Source organism: Petaurus breviceps, unplaced genomic scaffold (assembly GCF_028583685.1).
Source record: "Petaurus breviceps papuanus isolate PSGF00001 unplaced genomic scaffold, PetGlider_PUasm1.0 90903, whole genome shotgun sequence".
Classification (NCBI taxonomy): Eukaryota; Metazoa; Chordata; class Mammalia; order Diprotodontia; family Petauridae; genus Petaurus; species Petaurus breviceps.
The window spans coordinates 18,099,644-18,119,205 of NW_027187376.1; the positions used below are offsets into that span (position 1 = coordinate 18,099,644).

A 19,562-nucleotide genomic window follows, 5' to 3' on the forward strand; every position below is an offset into this window, starting at 1 on the left:
TGAAGTACAAATTGTAATTAGATAGGAAAATGTGTGATTTTACATCATCCAATCACCTCTTCTTCAGGTATCCCTTGCCTCCCACCTGCTAGAGATTTAAATGACTATGGTTTTATGCTTTTTAAAAGTTAAATATTTCTGCCTCCAACTTTCCAACTCAACTAATGCAACTTTCTTTGCATAGTTTACGAGTGTACTCACTTTACCTCGGAACACATACACAAAAATGCCCCATTTCTTATTCCCATGTCTTCTAGTACTTACTTTTTATTTGAAAACTCAAAATGCTCTCTAAATATAAATCAGGCTCTTCCAAATGCCCCAAAGAAGAGGCTGTTGTTATTCTTCATGCCCTTCCCCCAAACTACAGCTGTTCAAAAGTTAGTACAGAGGTAGCACTAGGCTCTGGAATACAATGATGCCCATGGTGGGTGCTCAAGGCACTAACTTCCATATCGCTCACTTCCTTTTTAAAGAAAAGGAATATATGTAAGTGATATTCAATTGTATCCAAGAAAGTAAAATTCAAATTTTAATACTTAATATTTCTTTTGCTCTTCTATTTTTACAAACTTATATGCCTCTATTACCTTTCCTCTTTGACCACTAATTATCCATTTCCCCCTTCCTTCTTTGGAGGCAAGGGGTAAAGCTCTAAAAATTTATGCTCCTTTTTTTTTTTTTTTGCTTTTTTGGAGGGGGGAAGGCAGGGTAATTGGGGTAATTAAGTGACTTGTTAAGTGACAAGGTCACATGGCTAGTAAGTGTTAAGTGTCTGAGGCCAGATTTGAACTCAGCTCCTCCTGACTCCCGGGACAGTGCTCTATTCACTGTGCAACCTAGCCACCCCCTCATTTCTTAATCCTCTTCCTCAGTTCCTCTGAGCTAATAACATAGAGATGAGACTAGATTCTCTTAACATACCTTTTCTTGTTTTCCCCCAAAATTCCCTGAATTCAAAATAACCCTGAACAGGGTTAGAGGGCTAGAGGACATAAAATAAGAATAGGATGAGATTAAAAAAAAAAGTGGCTAATGAGTTCTCTCTTTTAAATGTCCTGAATTCCAAAATGACAGAAGGATATACAGATGATATTCTAGCCATGAAAAAGTTAGAATATCAGGATGTGAATTCTAAAAAAAAAGTTTCTCCCCTTGGGATACTAATACTCTTCTTCCTAATTCACTTTTTACTTAAATGAATCTAAAACAATTCACAATATGATGTCTCATTTTTATCATTCTATTGGATCTACCTACTGACTAGCTGCTACAAACTTACCAAATCCTGGGATTTTCTCTTGAGGACAGGTATGCCACCATTTAAGGAACACTCTTTTTACTATACCATGCTGCCTTCTAAGTTTGAGGCACAGTATCACTAAAACAATTATTTGCTTTACAAAGAAACTACTGGGTTCCTTTTAACTAAGAGTTCTGCTAATGCATTTAGGTTTTTGTGTACAATGTCTAAATTTAAATATTTGTTTCTTTTATTTGGGAAACAGCAAGGTGGAAGGGAGACTGAAACTGAAGTGCTAGGACTACAAATTGAAAATCACTTGGAAAAGAAGACAGCATCTCTGGAATTACAATGTAAATATATCTATAATGAGAAAATAGATATGTTAATTTAGATACAACTTTTCAGAAACAGGTGGATTACATACAGTTACTAGGAAGGGAGAAGAAATTACAAGGAGGGGCGGCCAGGTAGCACAGCAAGTAAGAGCACCAGCTCCAGTGTCAGGATGACCTGGGGATCAAATCCGGGCTCAGATACTTAGCACTACACCCAGAAATAACTGGTCGTGTAACCTTGAGCAAGTTACTTAATCACGATTGCTTTAAAAAAATAAAAATAAAAATAAATAAAAAAGAAAAAGAAATTACAAGGAGAAGAGACACTAAATATGATGGATGTGTCATTAAGTATCTACCACATCAAAGTATGCTCTTCAAACCCTTTTCAAGTAGGGATGACCCCAGGTCCCATATTAGGCCAACAAGCCAATACTTTTTTCCCAACCTCTATACTCCCAAAAAATCAGCTGTGGATGTTGGAAATAAAAAGTCAATCAAACTGCCTAAGTTTCATCTAAGGGAAGGAGAGATGAGGCAAAGGAGTGACAAAATTAATATTATAAAAGGAAGGAGGGGCAGGCAGAAAAACAAAAATGGCAGTGGGGGGAGGGGAATAATAGTACCATGTCAAAGAGAAGACAGTGCTAACACTGTTACCATACGCCTCTTTGGAGCACTGTAACATGAAGCTCCAGGCACCTCTTAGATTTTCTACAAAAAAAACAAATTTTAGAAAAACTCATATGTGTGTGTGTGTGTGTGTGTGTGTGTGTGTGTGTATACACACATATATAAAATTCTTCTTTAAAGCATGAAGGCAGTGGATAAATTTTACTCTATTAGAAATCAAAGTAGCTTATAATAGTTTGTATATTGTTTCTAACAAAGTATTTTTTTAAAAGAAGAGCTCTTATGCACTTTACAGTATCACTTGAAGGACATAAAAATGTTCCATTTGAGGAAATTGGGAAGTTAGTAAGTAATTACTCAGGTCCCTGCTCAGATGGGTCTTCTCTTACCATAAGAGCTGCTTCCATTTAGCCAGGGCATTACGCCTTACAAAAGCCCAGTTTTGTTTCCCTTCTCTATTCTTCTCTGTAGTTCAGTCTCAGGTTTTAATTTTCAGTCCTCTTCTTCCCTAGTCTGGCTAGAATACCCTATCCATCCCCCATTACTTTCTTTGCTATTACCAGCTAGACTTAGCTTTCACTTCCATTTCCCCCAGGGGCTACAAAAACTTCTCCTCCCACTTTATTACCTTCCCTTTCCTGTGTTTTTTGTCATCTCAGTACACTCTTCTCCCTTGTTCTTTCTCATTTCTAAGCTCAACAATCTCACCTGTTCTCAATTTCCAAAGTAGTTAATTAGGGGTTTTTTTTTGGTGAGGGGGCCAAAACCAGAATCGCACCTTAGTCATTTTTAAGCACAGTGTATAATGCCAATCTGAGACTTCAAAACACTATGGTTTTTTTTTTTATATTTTTTAAAAATCCAATTTGTCATTAGAACGTCTCTAAAAAATAAATAGGTCAAATAATACCCCCATTTTACAGATGAAAAAACCAAAATCACTAACTACCCAGTAATTATGAATGAGTGACAGAGTTAAGATTATATAAACCCTGGTTCCTCCCTCCCAAGTTCTATTATACTCACTAGAACACAATAAATACATTATCACAGTAAATCAAGTTTTCATCATGATGTTACAGTAATAACAGGAGTTCTTAACCTAGGGTCTTTTTTGTTTTATTTTTAATATTTTGATAACTTTATTCCAATGAAATTTATTTGCTTTATAACACTATCTTATTTTATGAATTTAAAAAAATTATTCTGAGAAGGGGTCCATAGGCTTCACCAGACTACCAAAAGTATCCATAACACAAAAAAAGGTTAAGAACCCCTAAGGTAGAAGAATGAAAAATTTCTCCCTGAATGGGCTATTTTTTCTGAAGTCTCAAATATATTTTATCTTCTACAGCTAATCAGAAGTGCAATGTGGTACCAGTTTAAGTTTACACAAAAATTTGGGTTATACCAAGTTTTTTTCCAACTAAATACGGCAAGTTCAACTCAAATATGATGAGAAAGATGCCGCAAACCTGAGAAAAAGTTTCCATCAAAATTCCAATGCAGTTTATGTGATAAACTCTAAGTCTATGCAGGTATTTTCTCTGCAGTTTAAAAATGGATAGCAAAGTATACTAGGAGAATGCTTTTATTGTCATCAAAATCTGTTTTCTGAGAACGACAACATACAGGACAGAAAAAAATCAGGGAGGAATTTTTCTTCTTCAGGTTCCATATCATGAGAATCACATTTCAGACAGGTAATGATAATTTGCATACTCACCCAAGGGTTCCTTTGCCTGACATTGGCGGGCTGGGTGGTTTCTGAGTAGGCGGTGTTGTACGAGGCAGCCCACCCATCTTCATATTCTGTGTACTCACCTACATAAAAGAGTGAGTAAAACTCAACTTAACTTTTAAGCAGTGAAATATGTGGTTCCTATGGAAAATGTTGCTGTACAATTTAGGGGAATAGGGGAAGGACCAAATAGAAAAAAAATTAGAGAGGCCATGCACTTCATATGCAATTTCTACTCTGCTATTATTCTAGAGTTGCACTCAAAGGACTCTTCCTTATTTGGGGTTTTCAAATGATCAATTACATATATAAAGACTGTATTTGCCATTAGGCCATCACACCAACAACATATCACTGGCAAGACACATCTGATATATCATGCAACTAAAATTCAAGAGGGATTGATTAGTTTAAAATCTTGTCCTTAATACAATAACAATGTGAATAAATTTTTAAGCAGTTGCTTATTTTTAAAAAGCACCTTTAAAATAATAAAAAATAAGATACATTCTCCCAAATAAAATGAAATATTCAGTGGCCTACAAATATAATCTACTATAACTGATAACTCTAAATTGTAGCATTATAAACTGTAAAGTGTAATTTAGTATTTGGATAATAAATAGGTCAAGTTTACATCACAGAAAGTTAAATGCCTATCAATGACCTTATCAGAGTTCACTGATAAGAAAACTTCTGAAAACTTAGCTGTGACACACATTAGCCTACTTTCAAAATAGCTAGACCAGGACTTGAGGTTTATTGTGTTAAAAGTCAACAGTAAGCTCATCTCTGGCTACCTTTCCTAAAGGAGAAATTCAAGCATGGAGGCACAACACTCAGCCAAAGCCTGCTTAAGGCCCCATCCCTATTCCATCCCTCACTGAAAATTCAAGTACCAGAGGAGGCAGGCACTCTGGAAGCACTGGGTTCCATCACAACTAAATCCACAGCCCCCAAAACCTGAACACTTGGCCACAGGTTTGAAATAAAAGGTAGACATACGGCCACTGTAAACATGATTCAAGTTTGGTATTAAGTTCTTGGCTACCACAACTTAATAAGATTCTACAGTCTGTATATCTGGTAGTATCTGAAAGTAAGTACTAAACATTCCTTCTAGAGAGACTATATGTACACTGATAGTCTGCATAGCTATCTTCTAAAAATAATCAAGGAAACATGTTCCCTTTCTAACCAGAGTATGTATCCATGTTCAGTTTGTCCTTGCAAAGAATATTTGAAGTGCAAACTACAAGATATAAAGTTATAACAATGAAATCTATTTCAGCACAAAATTTATTAGTTACTGCTAAAGATGAATATGAAAAGGAAAACAAATCCAAAAACTGTGTAAATTATTTGATCTGATGTTAAATATAACCTTGGTGTAAAAATTAAAAACCTTAATGTACTAATGCTACTTTGTGCTCACTTTTCTTAGTTGAAAGTCAATTTTATTTCACAAATATAAAAAGTACATATATTTTACTAAAAACAAAATACTTTTCATACATGACTGAAACAGTGAACAAGTTGTGGGGGATGTTAACACAGTCTTCAAAGGTAAATAACACCTTTCAAGAGTTTAAAAAATAAAGCTAAAATTCTTCATGGTTGTTGTTGCCTTAAAAACAAAGGTAAAATGGAATGCATTTTAGGTATTAATAAAATAAACCAAGTCTTGCTCTTCCCCTCATTAGTAATTAGGGGGTATAATAAACCATATTATTGAACTCATAAGTATTACAAAACAGTATATCCATACTGGAAAACAATTATAAGTTAAAATTACCCAATTTAAAATTTTACTTTGTCGTTTACTTTTTACTGTTGCATTCTTTAATGAAGTCCTTTAAGCTCAACTTTAAGCAACATGAAACCCAAATTTACTATATAGAGATGAGGAATAAAAAGAGAGACACTAAACTACATCAATTTCATAGGAATTGGGAGAAAAAAAGGAGCAGGGAAAGAATAAAATGAGTGAAAGAGGCATTTTATTCTATATACGGGGCATCTAAAACAATTTTTATAGCTTGTAATTTTTCTTTATTTGGTTTTTAGAAACTAATGTGTTTCTTTAAATTGCAGTATCTTTTATATGTAATTTATCAAACCTGAATAAGCTACTTACCTGAATTGTCAAAATAAATAAATAAATAATGAATCATTCCGTAAAGTTAAATTTGGTACTTATGTTTACACATGTCAAATTTAGTAAGTTATGAAATTTACAGAATTTTTAGCTGCTTCCATGAAGTTCATATATATGTGATGATTAACAAAATTTACAATTAAGGAATTCAAGCCGAGTTCCCAATTCAATCTGAATTTTATGCATTCCCCTTTATGTTAAACTAAAACAGATTCAGAATTTAATCAATAAATCAAATACAAGTTTTGGAAATATTAACTTTTAAACACACAATACAGAACACAAGTAGAAACCAAATATTGCTTTTTAAAAGTCAGGTTAAAATAGGAAATAGGGGATGATATTAATGTAATTTGAATGGAAAATGCCTATGCCCTTTACCCAATACTTCAGTTAAAACACAGAGTGAGCTGATGTTCACCATGCTGTGAGACTCCTGAGGTTCCTTACACCTAGCCAGAGAATGAAACTGGGTGGATGTATGCTTGGAAAAAGAAGGAAGCAGGGCAAATGGAGAAGAGAGACCAACTGAGTAAGAAGAAGAATAGTTAGTGAAGATTAGGAAGAAGAATAGCCATATATGAGAAAGTGAAACAGATGTTATGAACTTAGAAAAAATGATACAGGTAAACAGAGATGCAATGAAAGAGAAAGGCAGTAAGAACTTGGAAGAAAAGAGAGCTGTTCATTCAAATTTATAAGAATAAGAGTCATTCCCCAGTGGATATCTCCACAAGTATTGCTGGGTCAAAGAATACACACACACAGTTTTGAAAGGAAAAAAAGAAGCTAACTTATTAATGGCCATCTGAAAAAATGCTCTAAATCACTAATAGAGAAATACAAACTAAAAAATTCTGAGGTACCATTTCACACCCAGCAGGTTAGCAAAGCTGACAAAAAAAGAAAATGACAAATACTGGTGGGGCTCTGGGAAAACAAGAGCAAGATTTGGGCAACTGTGGATTGTTCCAATCATTCTGAAAAGCAATTCAGAACTATGCTCAAAAGCTATTAAACTGCATACTCTTTGATCCAACAATAGTGCTCCTAGACTTATACCCCAAGGAGATCAAAGAAAAAAAAAGACTCATGTACAAAAATATTTAAAACAGCTCTTTTTGTGGTGGCAAAGAAATGGAAACTGAGAGGGGAACCTATCAATTGTGGAATGACTGAACAAGTTATGGTACATGAATGTGGTGAAATACTGTTGTGCTGTAAGAAATGATGAAGGGCATGATTCAGAAAAACTTGGGAAGACTTACATGACTGATACAAAATGAAGTAAGAAGAAGCAGGCAAACAACAATACTATAAAAGACAAACATCTGAAAGACTTAGAAACAGACCAACATAAATGAACCAACCACAATTCCAAGGACCTAATAATGAAATATGCTATACACTTCCAGAGAGAAAGGTCTTAGATCATACTGAAGCATTTTTTGAGGCAGGGGGAGGGGGAAAGATGGCCAATACAGGAATCTATTTTGTTTGACTACATATTTTTAATGGGTTTTGGGGTTTTGTTTTGCTTTTTTTGCTTTTTCAACAAGGAAGAGAAGGTTAGAAGGAAAGAATTCAGAAGTGAAAATAAAATTGAAATGAATTTTTAAAATAAATTACATTTAATCTTTTATTTAATGAACATACTCTGAGAAAATTAGTTGATTCCCTTACAACCTGTCTTAACAAACCTGATCCTTAAATGGATCAACTTTGCTAAAAGTTGTTGTTCAAAGGCAATGCCAGACCTAAGAGCATGGAGGCATAATTAAGACCATAATAGTAAGAAATACTTCTAGTGGCCTCAAAATATTCTGCCTCTTCCCACTCAAATTAAAACATTGTTCTCATTCTCTTAACTTTCATCAAGGCACTCACACCACCCTCTTACCCAAGAAGACACAGATGGCTAAAAGAGGGAATAGGTTTTCCCCAGCAAGGAAGTCAGATCAGAAGGGAACAGGCCTACAGCCTTCGGCAGTACAATAACTAAGGATACCCTATGAAAAACAAAAATCTACAATAGCTCCTTGACAAGGGATATGCTTCAGGGAGACCACTGTAGCATACCAGTGCTGTAAATACAAACACACCAAATGAGACAGAAGCTAGCAACAAGAGCACCAAACATTATGAAGAAGTATTATATATCAAGGAATGCCCAAAAGGTAAACTTAACCATGAAAGAGTAACTTCAGAACAACTATCATTATAGCCTCAGAGAAAAAATGGTTTGGACACAAGGACTACAAGAGTATGTGAAAGAAATTAAGTCATAAGTGAAACAAGAGCAGTAATAAATAGCTTAGAACAGAGGATAAGAAACGTATAGCAAGTTCCCTAAAAATTAGAATAGAACTCAATTAACTCCCTGAGACAACAAGAAATATTAGAATAAAGTCAAAAGACTGAAAAAAATAGGTGAAAAATAAGGTAGGTATCTATCAAAAACAACTTACTTAGAAAAACAGGCCAAGGAGTAATTTAGGAAGAAGTTAAAATAATAATGAAGTATTTACATTCTAATAAGAGAAATAGAGAAAAACATCCCTTCACAATCATAATATCCTTAAGGGTCACAAATGAACTAGGAGTGGGTTTTTTTGGTTCAGTTGTAATGGTCTTAAGAGAGCAAAGAAAATAAAAGGGAAAAAGAACAGACTAGAGAAGAAAAGAGAAAGCAAGGAGTTTAATTTATTAATTTCAAACAATTGGGGTATATTAGAAGACAAGTATAAAAATATGGAGGGAGCAAATATCAAAATCAAAGTACCATCATAAAAATATAAAAAAGGAGAATTTACAAGTGAGAAGGAAATCATTATAAATTATTTTGGCCAACTCTATGCCAACAAAAGTGATAACAAAGGAAATGTATGAATACTTACAAAAATATAAGATCCCTAAATTTTTTTTAAAAAAATAGAATAGTTTAAAAGATCAGTCTCAGAAAAGAAAGTAAATGAGTCATCAATGAACTCCCAGACAAAAAAGATGCATGACCATATGGATTTACATGTTAGATCTATCAAACATGCAAAGAAAGAATCAATTTGTTTGACTGCTATATTGAATTGTTCACAAAAAAGGTGGGGGGATCCTTCAAAATTCATTAATGATTCATTTACGTTATGCATAAACCAGAGAGAGACAAAGCAGAGAAAAATAAACTAATCATCCCCACAGAATATCACATTAAATATTAAATAAAATATATCACAAAGAGACTAAGTAACATATTTAAAAAGATTATACACAATGACCAGATTGGCATCTTATTAAAAATGAATGGCTGGGGGCGGCTAGGTGGCAAAGTGAGTGAGCGCTGGCCCCAGAGTGAGGAGGACCTGAGTTCAGTTCCGGCCTCAGACACTTAACACCTACACAAAAAAACTAGCCATGTAACACCTTGGGCAAGTTACTTAACCCCAAATGCCCTCCAAAAAGAAAAAAAAAAAAGAATGAATGGCTGGTTCAATATTAGGAAATATGATAAACATAAAGGACAAATAACAAATACAACTAAATATAATAACAAAAACAACAAAATTGCATGCTATATAAAAATGTAGAAAAAGATTTTGACAAAAAATAATACCCATCTGCTAAAAAAAAAAAACACCACTAAGTAGTATAAGAATGAATGAATTTTCCTTAGCAGAGTAAATATGATTTATATAAAACCAAGAAAGAGAATTATATGTAATAGGAAATTCCAAAGAGATCAAGGGCAAAGGAAAGCTGTGCATTATCATCATTATTATTTGATATATTTCTAGCAATGGCAGTATAGTAGTAAGACAAGAAAAAGAAATTGTGGAAATGAGCATATGCCAAGAAGGAGGAAAATTAATGCTTATGCAGATGATACAATGGCCTACTTAGGGAACACAAAAGAGTCAACTAAAATTAACTGAAACATTAACATCTACAGAGTAGCAAGATAAAAAATAATCCTGTGTAATTCATCAAGCTATGTGTACATTATCAAAAACAGGCAACAGGAAGAAATGGAAAAAGACATTCCAATTAAAATAACTAAAGAAATGTATATAGGGTTGGCTAGGAGGCCCTGGAGTCAGGAGAACCTGAGTTCAAATCCAGTCTCAGACACTTGCGCAACACACAAAAAACTAGCCATGTGATCTTGGGCAAGTCACTTAACCCCAAATGCCCTGCCTTCCCCCTCCAAAAAGAATGTATAAAGTACTTGGGAATTCACTTATCAAGATTCACACAGGAATTATGTGACTACAATCTCAAAATACTCTTTACAATAAAAAAAAAGGGCAGACCGAAATAATTGAGGAATATTAATTTCTCATAGCCAGAGCAAACTAATATAATAAAAATAATTATAATTCCCAAATTAATTTACAGATTCATTGCTATGCCAATAAAGCTATGAAACGATCACTATAAAAAGCTAAAGAATAATAACTAAATTCATCTAGAGGCACAACAGAGCAAGAATTCCAAAGGAAATAATGAAAACAAACAGAAAGAAAAAAGAGCCTAAGAGTACCTGATCTCTACAAAGTAGTAAGTCTCAAACCTATCTGAACTGGTTTAAAAATGGAAAAGTTGATCATAATTGCAGATCAGGTATGCAAGAACTATAGCAAAGGAACATAGTAGTATCATGTTCAATAAACCCAATGACCTTAACTAGTGGGTTAAGGACTCAGTAGTCAACAAAAACTTCTAAGAAAACTGCAAAGTATTCTGGAAGAAATTAGTTATTTCACAAAACATACCACAATAAGCCCACAATGTATACAAGGCATACATACATATATATATATATATATATATATATATGGTCATATCACAAACAAGACAGAAGTACAGGGAAGAAGATATCCTTCACAACTATGAAGAGGGGAAAGATTTTTAAACAAGCAAGAGGTAGAGAGTTCAGGAGAGTTAAAATGGACAATCTGGATTACATAAAATTGAAGTTTCTGAGCAAACGAAATCAATTCAGTTAACATTAGAAAGTAAAGTTAACTGGAAAAATAACTTTGTAGCAGGTTTCTATGACAAAGCATGAAATGAGATATTTGCACTTCGTAAACCTTAAAGCAATATGTAAATGCTAATTATTATTATTACTATTATCATCATATCCAAGATATATAAGAACTTATTCACATATATAGAAGCAAATCTAATCCCTAATAGGTAACTGGTCAGAGGATACTAATAGTCCTCAAAAAAAAGAAATCCCTGTCATTTATAGCTATGTGAAAAAATGCTCTAAATCACTAATACGCAGAGACATTAAATCAAGTCTGAGTTACTTCTTCACACCCATCAAACCAATGTGTTACAAAAAAGGGAAAATAACAATTGTTATTTGTGGCTGTGGGAAAACAGGTACACAGCACTGTTGATGGAGCTACGAACTGACCCAATAATTCTGAAAAAAAAACATTTGGAGCTGTTCCCCAAATTTACTAACTTGAACAGATCTTTTGATTCAATGATACCACTAGTAGGCCTATTCCCCAGAGTTGCACAGGACTAGAACCAAAAAGATGTCATATGAATGTAACGGGATATTATTTGAAGTTAAGAAATGACACAGTAAGAAAACTGTAAAGATTTATATGAATTAATGATGAAGTAAAATATTTTATAAGAAAATATTTTATAAAATGACCACAGTATTATAAAAGAAAAACAATTTCCAAAGACAAGAATTCTGTAGTAACCAACTACAACTCCAGAGGATAGATGAGGAAGCATGTTTGTACTTCCTGCCAGAAAGGTGATAGACTAGAAATGCGTAATAAGTTATGTTTTTAGAGATGGCCAATATGCAGGTTTGTTTTGCTTGACTATATTTATTTGTTATAAGGGAGGATAACAAACAAGTGCTCCTCAGCACCCTGAAGACTCAGCAATAAAACCTCGAGGAAGCCTCAACCTGCCTACGGTTTGCATTCCTAATTCTTGTCTTATTTTGATACATGGTCACTCTGTATGCTATTCATATATTTCTCTAACTTTAGTGGAGACGTTGTATGTTGGAGTAGGAAGAGGGGTGAACCTGTGATTCTGAGAGAACAAGGTTCTATATTCAGTTTTGACAATGACTAGTTGGGGACCACTGACAAGTCACAGAAAATCACTAATTTGAATTCCCCTAGTTATACAGTGGCAATGATTATAATTAAGGCAACAATCCCTTAGGGTAGCTGTAAACCAAATAAGTTCCTATATGTTCAATATTTTGCAAATCATAAAGCAATATGTAAATATACTCTATATATTGCTAAGATGCCATAATTCAATATAGCACCTTGCACTAAAACTGTAGACTATCTTCATAAGTTACATTACACAGTAAGTTTAGCAGCAGATGATGAGATAAATTGCTCTTCACATGATATATAGTCCATCCATCCCATATGCTATATCCTTCTAGCTTACCTACCAGGAGTTTCCACTCCATTGAAATAAGCGTCAGGATTCCTGGGTTGCCCTCCATGCTATGATAAGTAAAACTCAAAGTAAAATTTTAGTCTATGGTAGAGGTGTCAGACTCAAGAGTTTGAACCAGATTACAGTATAACTGGGAAATGTTTAACCAAAACAAAACAAAATAAAACAATGAAATAGAGATGATGCAAATATGTGGTTTTCTAAGTCAATATTCTGCCCATAGGGATCCTTTCTATTTGAGTTTGACGCCATTGGTCTAGGGCACATCCTTTAAAACCTTGGAAATCCAAACTGATCAGGGTAAACCAAAATCCATATAACATAGAAATGTATATTAACTCTTTATCTCAGAACTGTAACCCAGTAAACAGACTCCCTGAAAATTAGAAAAGACTAAAAAGAAGACAATGACTCCATTAGACAACAAGAAACAACAAAACAAAATCAAATGACTGAATAAAGTATCAAAAACAACTAGCCTGGAAGAGATAAGAGATCATTTAAGAATCACTGGATTACTGTAAACTCATGAAAAAAAGATGAAGTTATATATCATATTTCAAGAAATCTTGAAAGAAAACTGCCCAGACCTCTTAGAATCAGAGGGCAAACTGACAACAGAAAGAATTCACTGGTCTCCTCTTGAAAGAAAGTCCAAAATAAGAACTCCTGACTGTGACGGACAACGTCCAGAGGTTCCAGTTCAAAGTCAAAAACACTTCAAGTAGCTAGAAAATTTTGATGATCTTAAAAGGAAAAAAAGTGGGGTAAAGGTTAAGCTAAGGAAGAGAGGAGTAGAAAAGCAGGGACATAGCTCACATGATGGTGGGGCAAAAGCAGAAGTACATTCAATAAAGGGGGAGGGTGCCACTTGAACTTCACTTTAGATGGAGGCAAAAGGAAGAAGGGACAGGAAAGTATTTTAAAACAACATTGTAAAAAACCCAATTCTGAAAGATTTAACAACTCTTATCAATACAGTGACTGGTCATGATTTCAGAAGACCCTTGATTTAGAATCTGACAAAGAGTTGATAGAATAGTTATGGAGAGTGAGATAAGCACTTTTGGACACTATTAACCTCGGAATGTGTTTTGCTTGACTACATGCTTGTTGCTAGGTTTTTCCTGTTGTTTTTTATCCCCCCTACTCCACAGTCCCCTAACCCCATAACCCCAGATAGGGAAAGGTAAGGGGTAGGAAAGAGGTCAGATGTTTATTAATTGGAAAAAAAATTTTAATTGTTGGGAAAATTGAAAGGCAAGCAGGAGTCTTTGCAACTAAATAAAAGAATGTGAAAGGTCTGATATAGTGGGATTTCAGGTCATATATTGAGATCTGTATGACATAACATAAATAATGCCAAAGGAAGTTCTCTTGTTGGAGCTCAAATAAGAAAATCAGGCAGACAGATTAACAAGGGGATGAGAGGAGAAAATATAAACAAAGCTGCACTATTCTATGTATAAAATAAGTTTTACTTTCAAAGAAAAACAAAGTTGTTTTTCCTCATAAATAAAAAAGAATCTGCCACTTATTTGTAATGGAGTGTATTTTTTCTTTGGCTTATACAAAGTGGTAAAACTTACTGAACCTACACAAAGATTTCCTTAAAATTACATCATGCTGCTAAATAGTAAATGTTTTCACATGAAATTCTAAGGACATGAAAATTCAGAGTTAAAATAGACCAGTCCTATAAAGTTAATAGTATTAAGAGGATTCTCATAGCAACATTTTAGGGGCTATAATTCATTTTCCTATCTACTGTATTATCAACTAAAAATAATTTTATAAATTCGCAGAACAAAAAATGCAGGAGAAAAGGGAAAGGTTAAAATGGAGATGTGGGGGGGAAATGAAGAAAAAGAATGGAAATAATGTTTTGTCAAGATCTATTGTACAATTTCTTCAACTCATCTGGAATTTCAAAAAAATACTGAAATACTATTGAAACAAATTACAAAAGAAACCATTTTCTCAATCTACATTTTGTTCTAAGTTTTTAGCAGTGTGTAACTTTTTACATTTTACATATCATGACTTTCAATGCTCTAAAAGTTCCATTAAAAGAAGCTTTATTGAAATTAAGGAAATACCTTAATAGGAAGGAGGGTAGTATTTCCTCCCCAAAAATTATGATACTGCAACTTTAAAAAAAACACAAAAATGTTGAATCACTTCAGTTTCATAAAATATAAACATCTGAACATTTCACATTCATTAACAATAAATAGTGGAACACAGTTGCGAAATATATAAAGCACACCGTATATAGGATAAAAAGAACATTACACAGGGGGAGGAATAAAACATGATAACAGATCTCTCCTTCAATGGTTAGTCCTCTTGCAAATTCAAGAAAAAAGTCCTCATTTTGTTAACACTCAACTAGATTAATTTTTCAAAGTCATATTTTAGAAGGTTATGGTTGTTGTAATTCAATGAATCATTATGAACTGCTTACTCATCTAAAAAAAGTCATAGTTTTACCTACTACTCTGAAGACAAGATATGAAAGACATGACAGAGAACAAGTGATTTCTTTGAAGGATCAGCGATGTATCTTTACTCCCCATATGTAACATTCTGTATAAGAATAAAGAATGGATATCCAGCCCTGGAATCTCTTACCTTAAATCTAAGCAACCACTTAATGCATAAATGGAGCAAATAAAAGAGGTAAGGAAAAAAAGCATTGAAAGGTTAGTTGGAACTTCAGGATATGAAGAGAAAGGAAAAAAGAAAGAAAAACAAAGTTAAGCATTCAGCATTAACAAAATAATGTTTCAATAGATCATAGAAAGAGTGATTTAAAGCAGAATGTGTCATGAACAGGAGATTATTAAAGATGAAACGATTTAAAAGACACTGCTTCATTCAAAACTTAAAAGTACTTAACTATATACAAGTTCCCAATTAACAGATTCACAAGTGAAAAATCTGGAATCCTATAGCACTAACACTTTGAGAACAAAACAAGAAATGAAAAGTAATCACATCTTATTCACTGAAACTGTAAAGCACAAATTCATTATTTTATGTTCTCTAAGTGTCTTTTCATTATTAAAATTAGGTAGTACTCCAGGTATTCTTACTTGCTTCTAATCTTTGATAAATCACAACAGGTTTTCCAAGCTAGATTAAATTTTCATTATTAATTACCTTTCCAAAAACTGAAATTGCCTGGGTTGCACATGGTTTAGTAAATGTTTCTTGTAGAGCAACCTAAATATACTCAGGTCTACACTAAAACAAAATTCCTGAAAATTATAGTAAATCATAGTAAATTAAAATATTTCTAGAGTTAGGAAGGCTATATTTGTTTATCAGGGGAAACAGGATGTAGGGAAAATGGGTCTCCCTATCTCACCCAAACTAGAAGTGAACTCATGGCTCCTTTCCACCACTGATCACCCTGGAAGCTTTAACCTGCTCTGCTTTTCCAACCTATGTCAGATCACCCCCCTAATTAGGCAGCCTTGTCACCTCTTAATCTTGGGGACTCCCCATACTGATGTTGGATTTAACACACAACACTTTTTGTTGTTACATTTTCACTTTCTGATGAAAACTAAATGGGAAAAGATTTCATTTTATTTCTAACTAGAATGGTATTCATTTTTGTCCAATTACTAACAAAGATTACATGAATTATGTTTATTCATAATTACATGAATTGTATATACAATCCTAAATTTTTATAAAATTAACATGTAATCAAAGTGTTTATTAAGTGACTGTGTTAAGCTTACAAAGATGGAAGTCACAGAATTCTCTGCTTTTTATTTAATCAATGGCTATATCTATTACAAGTTCAGAACAAAACGTCCTCATTTTCTCTCACTTTCTTAACATTTAACTATTTTAATTTCAAAGTCATATTTTAAAAGGTTATATTTCATTGTGTAATTAAGTGAATTATTATAAAATGCCTACTCATGCAAAAAAATGTCATTGTCTTATATACTACTTTGAAGATGATATAAAAGAACAACTGATTTCTTTCAAGAAATAATAAGCATAATAATTCTTTCCTCCTCATAGGTAACATTTTACATGAGAAAAAAGAATGGCTATCCAATCTTGGAATCTCTTACCTTAATCTTTACACTTTGAATCACTTATACAAAAGATCTTTTAAAAAATCTTAATGCTGACAAATTCTGAATATAAGCTTCCAAGACAGAGGGTCCCTAGGAGTTAGTAGAGTGTACCTTGCATGAGGTTGTCACTTAATAAAAATGTGTTAAGTAAAATTTCTTGATGGCAGATACCATGTCTTATATTTCTTTGTATTCTGTACTCCATCCTTATCCTCTACGTCCTCTACGTATAGCATCAGCCTCTGCATGGTGTAGGAGCTCAAGTATCTGTTGAATGAATCAATCTATATAAAACATGTAGTTTAATATTTTTTAACTGCTTTTATGGCTTTAAGTTGAAATTAACATAAAAGCAATGGCAATAATTTATCTACTACATGTACAGTTTTTATTTTTTAAAAGCCTTGGTGTCTAAAAATTATTTTGAAAAAATTCAAAGGGGTCTTTCACCTAAAATTTTTTTTTTTACAAATGAAGTCAAAAACCTGGCTAACAAATTTTCTAAATGGAATGTCAATCATAATATGAATAATTTGTATACTCAAGAATTTAAAATCTACTATTGGAAGATTAAGACATTCATACACCACATCACATGAATTATTACCATAACAGATTAAAGCAATGCAATTTATGCAAAGAAGACTAATTTTTAATTTGAGAATTTAGGTAACCTTAAAGGATAAGCACCAATTATAAAAAGATAGGTAAAATAGGTAAATAGCAGCAGGAAAGGGAATTTTATAGCTTTAGAAAGATCAGAACCTGTTAGTATACTACAAGAAGAAAAGAAAATAATATATAATCAAGGTGTTCCATTTCTAAAACTTTCTCAATCACTTTTGACAAACATGGTACATACCTTTACTCCATGCCCAATATCATCTAAAATTGTATAATCAATAGGTTTTCTAATGTAACGAACTGGTCGTTCTAAGTTGGCTGGAGCAATAATTTTATGGGTTCTGGAAGTATTTTTGTTGGTAGTCAAAATACCAATTTCTCTCCTTGCAACTTTCTCTTTATGAATATCGACCGTCTGTAAAATACAATGTGAAAAAAACAAAAAATATCTTTTGTATGTATGTGTATGTAAATACGTATACATATACATGAATATAAAATATACTTATATAATGATTTTATACCAAATGTGAATGTGATAATTTTTTTTGTATCTATATTATGTTTCTCCCCCAAATTTCCATGCTGTAAAGTCATCATCACATATAGGTAGTGAATTATACCTATTTCAGGTCTAGTCAGAAAATTCTTTTAAACTGTGAGAATTATATTTCTCTACTTAATATTCCCCAATACACATTAAAGTAGTAGATGTTAAATGTCACAAAACTTTTAGTCAAATTTTAGCAAATTCCCAGTAAACTTCCTACTAATGATAAAATGCCCATTTACTAATAAAATTAATTTAATGTAAGCAGAAAATTTGTCTATATTCTACTTCTATTTAAAGACGTATTTTAGTTCAGCAAAGATTCCTATTTTTTTAACATAACATTAAGCATTAAGTAGTTCAATAATTTCACTTGAATATATTGAATACTTCATCAATCTACTTGTTTTGTCTATGAGATACTTACATTATACTTAATATAGTACAGAACACATATTTAATTTGCTAAATTTCTATGGCTAGGATGAGAGAATTAATTTCTAGAAAAGTGATAATTACTAATATGCCTACCCTTTTCATCTACTAAATCTGCTTCTTTGACAAGTTACATTTACATGTTCTCTCTCCTCTGTTGCAATGGCCTCCAACCCGATTCCACTACTTCCTCAGCTGCCATTGCCATTACTACCACGATTCACTGGAACAAATCAAGATACCCCACATCCTCAGTGAAATACATAAGATCACTAAATCTTCAGTCTGGAACAAGAAGGGTCCTTACAGGTCCTCTAGTTTAACCCTTTCATTTTACAGGTAAAAGAGTTAAAAGCTGATGACTTGCCCAAGGTCTCAAAGGTGTTAAGTGGCAGTCACTGTTATAATTCAGGTCCTATGACTCCAAAATCAGGACTTACCTTCTACAACTACCTGAAAATATTATGGTATTTTTTCACAATACAATCTTCCCATATTTTTTATTTATTCACAACCTTACATATAAAGCATGCACTGCAGCCATGATTGTCATATATGTCAAGTCTTTGTAAATTCTTAATCAGGAATTATATTTACTTAATTCACTCTTATCACAGCACCAAATTTAGACAGAGACTTAAAAATGTTTTGATGATGATAATTATGATGATTCTGTCAATGTTCAGAAGAATGAAAAAATGCTGGACACCTTGAGTTATTTTACCTTACTGCTATCACATTCACATATATATATATTGATTCCACAATCAGAAGTTTAAAGTTTTTGTTCAAATTTAGGTTTCTAAAATGCTAATGTGTTATTTTTAATTCTAAATAACTTATTTTTTTATGTTCCCCAATGCTGCATTTTTATGCTTGCCCCAAGATGTTCCTCTAAACATTAAAGAAGATAATAAGGCTTTACTGGGAACTGGGAATACCTCCATTCACCACAACCATTCCCTCCAAAGAACAAAACAAAATAAAACACTCAGAAACATTAAAACAGGCTTTTTAATAATGAAACATTTAAAATCTCTGGATTTTGCTTAGTAAATTCTCAGAAAAGTAACTTACTAACATTTATTGTGCCACTTTAGAGAAAAAGGTCTTGACATAAAAAGATGTAATCATATACTAGAAAGAAAACATAAAGTGACCATAGTCATATTGTTAAGCAGCCCTCCAAAAACAGCATAAATGTTTGTCATTCAGAGGTTAAGCTGTAGCAATAACATCAAAATCCAAAAAAGGCCAAGCCCACTCCCCCCTCTA

General features: G+C 33.0%; 1 protein-coding gene across 12 annotated transcripts in view; it reads right to left on the reverse strand.

Annotated features, from left to right (window-relative positions):
* ABI2 (abl interactor 2) overlaps positions 1-19,562 on the reverse strand; it is a 144,740-nt gene that overhangs the window by 74,710 nt on the left and 50,468 nt on the right. For 6 of the 12 annotated variants that reach the window (XM_069075317.1, XM_069075314.1, XM_069075313.1 and 3 more), the window contains exons 3-5: positions 17,541-17,717; positions 15,207-15,224; positions 3,941-4,038 (exon numbers count right to left, since the gene is read on the reverse strand). In XM_069075317.1, coding sequence (XP_068931418.1) covers positions 3,941-4,038; positions 15,207-15,224; positions 17,541-17,717 — 293 coding nt within the window. The remainder of the gene's footprint in view (positions 1-3,940; positions 4,039-15,206; positions 15,225-17,540; positions 17,718-19,562) is intronic. The other 6 variants (XM_069075316.1, XM_069075318.1, XM_069075315.1 and 3 more) reach the window with 1 other exon arrangement.